General features: G+C 40.6%; 1 protein-coding gene across 1 annotated transcript; it reads left to right on the top strand.

Moving 5' to 3' along the window:
• The first annotated feature begins 2292 nt into the window (after positions 1 to 2292).
• On the top strand, positions 2293 to 6445 carry LOC128125213 (zinc finger and SCAN domain-containing protein 4-like). The gene is made up of 3 exons (XM_052762370.1): positions 2293 to 2748; positions 5261 to 5420; positions 5508 to 6445. The coding sequence occupies exons 1-3, from the start codon at positions 2353 to 2355 to the stop codon at positions 6197 to 6199; spliced, it is 1248 nt and encodes a 415-aa protein (XP_052618330.1). The 5' UTR covers positions 2293 to 2352; the 3' UTR covers positions 6200 to 6445.
• Positions 6446 to 7371: the final 926 nt, after the last annotated feature.

Here is a 7371-nt window from a genome sequence, read left to right as displayed (position 1 = left end):
TCGTGTTCTGCCTTCTCATTGACTCTAAGACCAGCCACATGTCTTCCTAGTCACTGCCTGTCTATAAAGACACCCAGGTCTCTATGGTTGGTACTGGGATTAAAGGCTTGTGTCACCAGGCTTGACTGTGTCCTTGACCACACAGAGACTCTGCCTGCCATGTCATCGGATTAAAGGCTTGGACCACTACTGCCTGATTTCTGTTCCAGGCACCTTATGACCTCTGATCTCCATGCAAACTTTATCTATTAACATACAAATAAAATCACTTTTCAGCACAATTAAAATATCACCACAGGAAAAAACTCATTTTGTATATACATTTTAATTTCACCCTAAACTACAATCCTCCTCACATATCTATGGTACATCATGTAAAACAAGTCAGACATCTTCACTTTGTCCTTAGAGAAGAGCCCAGGAAAGGCTGTCTTTTCTATGTTGTGCTTCAGACACCTCCTAGGCTCTTCTCTCTGTGTGTCTCATTCTACTGCCGGGCCGTGGTGGCGCACGCCTTTAATCCCAGTACTCGGGAGGCAGAGCCAGGCGGATCTCTGTGAGTTCGAGGCCAGCCTGGGCTACCAAGTGAGTCCCAGGAAAGGCGCAAAGCTACACAGAGAAACCCTGTCTCGAAAAACCAAAAAAAAAAAAAAAAAAAAAAAAAAAAAAAAGCATTTGAATTTCAAACCCTGTGGATATCAGAAATTTTTAACCAGTTTGGAATGAGCTGTATGTCAGAAGTCATAGTAGGTGAATGACAATCTTTATATTCCTTTCAGCGTGTTACTGTCCCCTTTCACTGCAGTGACTGACTATGCTTGCTTTGGATGTGTTCTCCTTCCATGGCATATTCCAGAATTGCATAGAGATGCAGAGCTGGGGGCTGAGGGAGGATTCCATGTGTAATTCAATCAGAGGGGCAAGTGTCTTTCCCGTTTGGTTAGCTTGTTTTTTTCTGCTCTAGTGAGGCTTTTCACTGGTCTTCCTACACTACCAGGCTGTTCTGGGACTGGAGACACTTCAGTCCACTTAGTGAATGCTAGGATGAAAGTGTTGACTGCCACACCCACACACAGGAGGTGTGGTCCAATCTTATTATCAAATGATTGGCATCTCAGATTGAATCACTGAAGCCAGGCACTATAAAAGGAAGTCAACTTGAACAGAACCTCAGATGAAGAAGAGCAGTGACCTGGAGACACATCGGCTCCTAGTGCCAGCTGGAATCACCGGAGAAATTCACTGTAGAGACAAGTAACTGTAGAATAGGTACATTTGACTTCTTTGTTGCTTGAGTATGTGTGTTTTGTGAATATTTGTGGGGTTTGGATGATGCTGCTTCACAATTTTGGAGATGTCAAAGATGTAGTGTTGTCCTCTGGACCTTTCTGATTAAGGGTTTAACCATTAAAATTCTGAAGGATAGCAATATGCTTTTTTTTATAGACTTATCTTGGCTGTCCTGTGAGTTTAAAGGTTGTTGGTCATTCAGTTTCAAAGTTTTTCTTATGAAAGTTTAGGTTTGTGGCTCTTTAGAATGGGAGACAAGGGTGAATCTTAATATTTGAGGTTCAGCAACTACAACTTCACCTTCTATAGGGAAGGAACAGATAGCCCTGTGCTACTGAACACCTTGCTGTTCTCTTCCTTCAGGTCTTCCCATCCTCAACCCAGGTTGTTTCTCTCTGATGAGTCATAGACTGTTACACTCACATCTCTTTGTTCTGGTCTCTAGAATAAATTGTGTAAGACTCTGTTGAAGTATTCAGTGTCAAGAAATAATGGAACTGTGTTTATTGGAATGTATCTGGGACCCATAAACTCATAGGGAGTGGCACTCTTAGGAGGTGTGGCCTTGTTGAAGAAGACTGAATGAAACATGCCTTTAACCCAGACCTTGAAGTGGAGGGCACACCTTTAGTGTGGACCACACCAACTGGAGTAATTGCGTCACTATTTTGGTTGGATTTGAGGTCTTTTTCTCAAGCTTCAATCAATATGTAAGATTATATCTGTTGATGTACCACGTATCAGTCTCAGCTCTAACACCACCTCTGACTTTCTGAGGCCATGCTCCCCCAAATGAGGGACTGAACCTCTGAACTGTAAGTGAGCCACCAAAATGAAATGTTTCCTTTATTAGAGTTGCCCTGGTTATGGTGTCTTTCACAGCAATAGTAAATCCTCAATAAGATAGAAAGCATCTGTGATAAGACTCTTAGTTGTTGTTATTTAATTATGTCCATTTTAATTTATAGCTTTAACATATTCACAAATTTCCTAAACAGATCTTCAAGTCACAAGAGAGATACTTGACTGAGAAAGTTGAATTTTTTGAGGAGTCTCAACAGAATGGCTTCACAGCACAACAACTCCTTTAAACCCCAGTCACCAGAAAGTGGCCTTGTATTAGACAACAGGAACTTCATTCCAAGCCAGGATACTTCTCTACAGTGGGAAGAAGATATCTGTAACTTCTCAATTGCTCAGCTCAACTTTCCCACAAATGACAACGGTTACTGTGCAAAGCAGGAACTGCAGGCAACCTGGAAGTGGTTTACCTCCTGGTTGAAGCCAGAAAAGCGTAGCAAGGAGCAGATGATTTCTCAGCTGGTCTTGGCTGAGTTTCTCAAAACTGGGCACTACAAGGACAAGTCTGTCTTGAAAGAGAAGTGGGAATCAAATGGCAGAAACCTGGGGAGATTCATGGAGGATCTGACTGATGAGTGCTTGAAGCCTCCCATCATGGTGAGTACCTTGGTTGAGAGATGGTTAAGTTATCAATCAAGCCAGTCATTTATATTTGGGGAAAAGTAAGAAGATGTATTTATTTTATATGTGAGGCTGTCCCACTCCAACAAAATATTTACAATGGAGATTATTTACTACTCTAAATGTAATATTAATTTAATGGGATTAAAAGTTTAAGAAGCCCATGGCTCTTTTGACTGATACAATTATATTTAAATTCTTTACATGGTGATAGGGAGACTGGGAGATGATATTTGAGCAAAGCTTGTAAGGGTTTAGAATAGAGACCCTGGCTGGGATTGGAAGATGGCTCATTTAGGTAGGTGATTTTATATTGTAATTATGATTATTTAGTTGGAATTGTAGCACACACTTAGGCTCTTAGACCTAGTCTGTTATTCCAGGACCTGGGCTGTGGAAACTGGGGATCTAATTAACTTAATGGTTTTCTAAATTGTCTACTACATGTCATTAAGTTCCTATGTATAAAACTAAATGTGCAGGAATGTAGAATATGATTTCTGATGCTGAAATGTGGCTATTAAATGCACATTCAACACCAACACACCCCTAAGGAAAGTCCTGATGAATAATAAAGGGCTGCAATTCAAAGTTTTAGAAGTGAAATTCTTAATTTGGATGTAACTACAATGAAACTTCTTCAAATGTCTAGGTTTGCATAATTCTCAGTTACTCTCAGAAATGGTCAAGGTAGTGACATTTTTCAAACATTCCATACATCCATTTCTAAATGTCATGGTTGAAATAACTTCTTATTGACTTAAACTTTTAAATTTGGTTATTAGTTGGCTTGTTTCGTTGCTTCTTTAGGATTTTTTCCCCATTTAGGACTGACTTTTGTTCAACTGGCTTGAGTAGGAATTAGAGGAATTATACTTTCCCAGCACTTCAAGTACTGGATTAAAGCTGTCCACCACCACACCCTGATGTATATTTCAGGTTTTTACTCTATGCACACGTTGTCATTTCAGTTTGTTTTATCCCACATTTCACTCCTTTTATTTTGTTTTTGTTTTTTTTTTTTTTTTGTTTTTTTTTTTTTTTTGTTTTGTTTTGTTTTTTGGATTTTTCGAGACAGGGTTTCTCTGTGTAGCTTTGCGCCTTTCCTGGAACTCGCTTTGGAGACCAGGCTGGCCTTGAACTCACAGAGATCCGCCTGGCTCTGCCTCCCGAGTGCTGGGATTAAAGGCGTGCGCCACCACCGCCCGGCCTTGATTTTGTTTTTAACTGATCATTTCATGATTGAAAGTGAATTCCTAATAAAAAGTTGTCATGTTCCTAACAACAGAGACAGCATGTTTAGGTGGAGACAATATATGTGTTACAAGGGTTTCAGTCAGATGTGAGTTGTATTAAGGACTTAATAATAGAAAACAACACCCCTTAGAAATAGAGCTATGATACTAGGGGCATCATCAACCAAGGGTTTTTATCTAGAGTTAGTAGTTAAATTTAGCAACCAAAAATATAGGTATTGGAAATACAACCCACTCCCACAGCAAAGTGAAGTGACGGTGGAAGAGATAGGGACCACTGACAGACTAATGGCCAGAAGTGGGGGATGGGAAATCCTCAGCTATCTGGGAATGAAAATGTCAGAGTCATGTGCATGAAAGCAGAAAGTTACAATTGCCAATATGACACCAGGACACCAAAAGGACATCAATTACACAGTTACTGTAGACATCCTAAGAATTTCAGAAAAAAACTATATTACTAATCAAAGGCTGAATAAGGAGCTTCTAGCATAGCAGCCATCTGTCAGACAAAGAATACAGAAGTGTTAACGGTTCTGGGCACTGAGTAATAACTATAGAACCTGGGTGCAAGAGAAGGAGGAAAAATAAGGAGCTACAAATTAAGGAGATACAGAGAAACACTAGCCATACAACTCTTTGTTTAACAGAAAAAAATATTAGAACAGATAACACCCATCAATTAACAGAAGAGGCCCTAGAGGTGCAAGGCCCACAGGCAAGTATATGTCGGAATTTTTACAGGCTCCTTTGGGTCTTCTTGATCTCCAGACTACCTCCCTCCTTGATATGTCCTACCTAGCCTTGGTGTCTTCTCAGTAAACCAGCTATTTCATTGTAGTTGCCCTAGATTGGGTGGAATGGGGACAGTTCTTGGAAAAAAATGAGAAGCCTTTTTTGATGGAGTAAGTCTCTATTTTCTGGATTGGAATAAGAATACCTCTCCTTGTCAATGCATTGACCAGGTGAAGAAAATGCTGTGGCTAGTCATTGCAGAAACCTAACCTTACCTTTTCCCTTGGTACAGTGACTCAACACTTGCAAATACATTGTGAATAAGGACTTTAGAGACCATAACTTGTGAATGACAGAATAACACCATTAGAGATGAGAGATAGACAAATGACCTAACTCATAGTTCAGTGATCGAGTGCAATCAGTTAGAGGACAGGTTTTCACTCATGCACAAATCCACAGATTCATTGACAATGGTCCTCTGGCTTTGTTTACAGGTTCACACCTCCATGCAGGGGCAGGAAGCCCTCTTTTCTAAGAACATGTCCTTAGAAGAAACCATCAACCTTCTGAAAGAGCAGCAATCAGCAAGAAGTTCAATACAAGAGAGTGCAAGGACACCCTTGCCAATCCCCCAAGACATGTTATTGACAACAGGTAAGTGTCAGGAAGCTGCACAGAGGAAGGGTGTTGTGTCGGGATCTTTTCTTGGGCACAGTTTCATAGACTGTCTTATTTCCACAGGACATGAAGACTGGGAAGATGGCCAAAACAATGGCTGGAGCACTAGTGATGTAAATGATGGGGATAGTAGTCCTGGAAATGAGATGGACTCCCTTTCCCTTATCCAACAAGGTCAACTTATTGAACCTAAAGACAGAAGTGTTTCTGATAGAAATCCTCTGGATTTAAGCAGAACAAGTCAAGTCACTTCCAGGTACCAGGAAGAATTTCATAGAGGAACTTCTTCTGAAGATGTCCCTATGGAGGTACAACCAGAGATTATCTCCAGTCCAGAGCAGACAGAAGACTGCCAGAATCCTGATGCAAGCTCTACACTTGGGGGTCACCAAAAGAGACACCTCAGAGACCCAAAGACATACAAATGTGAGGAATGTCCCAGAACCTTTAAATATCCCAGTAGACTTGCGGCCCACCAGAGAATACACAAGAAGCAAAAGTCATTTGTCTGTAAAACATGTCATAAGGGCTTCTGTACTCGCTCAGACCTGAGAGTACATAAGGTCATACACCAGGAAAATAAACCTTTCGAATGTAGTACTTGTGGAAAGTCTTTCAGCAATCAAACAAATCTAAAAGCTCATGAGAGGATTCACACAGGAGAGAAGCCCTACACCTGCTCCCTGTGTAACCGTAGCTTCCGCCAGTCATCCACATACCACCGTCACCGGAGGAATTGCCACAAAGCAGACTGAACTGAGTACCTTCATCACCAGATGATAGCAGGGCTTCAGCTTACTGTTTCCTCTGTAGATGAAGAAGCATGTAGCTTCTAAACAGCAAGTACAATTGAAGACATGATTTGTAACTTCTGGATTGTTCCATCTGTCTGTGTGGATATAGAAGATGAGTCTGTTTTATGTGAAGTAATATTTTTCTAAAGGCTTAAATTGCTTATACTTTCTGCCTGATATATATTAAATAAATGAATGGAATTGTAATATTGTTGCCTCATGTTTATTTTGTGTGGCCTGAGCTTGTGATTTTGTGAGTTTTTGTCTCCTTTTTTTTTTGGCCTCAGTTCCACAACACGAGTGGACAATAGAGAAATGTGTTGTCAGTTCTTTTTTTTTTTGCCTTGTTTGAGACAGTGTCTTTCTTGTTAGGAGATTTGTATATAAGTATGTCTGATACTACAGATTCCAAACATTCTCTGCTCTGCAGCACTTATCTCTACAGGTTCATGTCAGTGCCCTGCCATTCCCTCTGACTTTGGTACCCCACGAAAATTTCAATCCCAAGTCTCAGGCTTGCAATGTAAATGCATTGCCCTCTAATTCATCTCCCATGCTATGAGTGATTACTGCTTAACGTTCAAGAATGTGCCCCCACAGTTTGGACAGGGTCCTGATGTAGAGTAAAAAGCTTCAGTTGCTCACAGTGGCTCAAAGGAGCCATGCCTATCAGTTCCCTTATAGTCCCACTGTAATCTTCATAGCTCTATCCACAGGTCCCTAGAAACTTGTGGAATAGAGGGGGCTGTGTGGATGCCGACCTCACGTAATGACAAATAGAAGGCAATTGGCAAATGTTTTCAACGAATGAACTCTAAAAAGTATCTTACAGAAAGGAAAAAGGAATAATATGTATATCGTAAAACAGGATTCTGTGTAGAGTTGAAGCCAAGCATAGGATGATTGAGATGTTGGCATCTGTGTATGTGTTGGTGATTTCCAGGTTGAAGCCTAGCTGAGTTCAAGTAACCTGTAGACATGTTGTGGCAAACCATGATATCCCCTGCTGTATGTAGTACAGCCTTACAGCTAGCCACCAGGAGCCTTCAATTTATTAAAATACAGAATGAGCTGACATGAATACCAATACAATTTATACATTTTGATATTGAAGTTCCTTTTGGTTTTTTGAG

The sequence above is a fragment of the Peromyscus californicus genome, unplaced genomic scaffold, assembly GCF_007827085.1.
Source record: "Peromyscus californicus insignis strain IS unplaced genomic scaffold, ASM782708v3 Scaffold_4__1_contigs__length_199733344, whole genome shotgun sequence".
Taxonomy (NCBI): Eukaryota; Metazoa; Chordata; class Mammalia; order Rodentia; family Cricetidae; genus Peromyscus; species Peromyscus californicus.
Note: the sequence above shows the minus strand (reverse complement) of the source record. Positions and strands in the feature narration are given on the sequence as shown.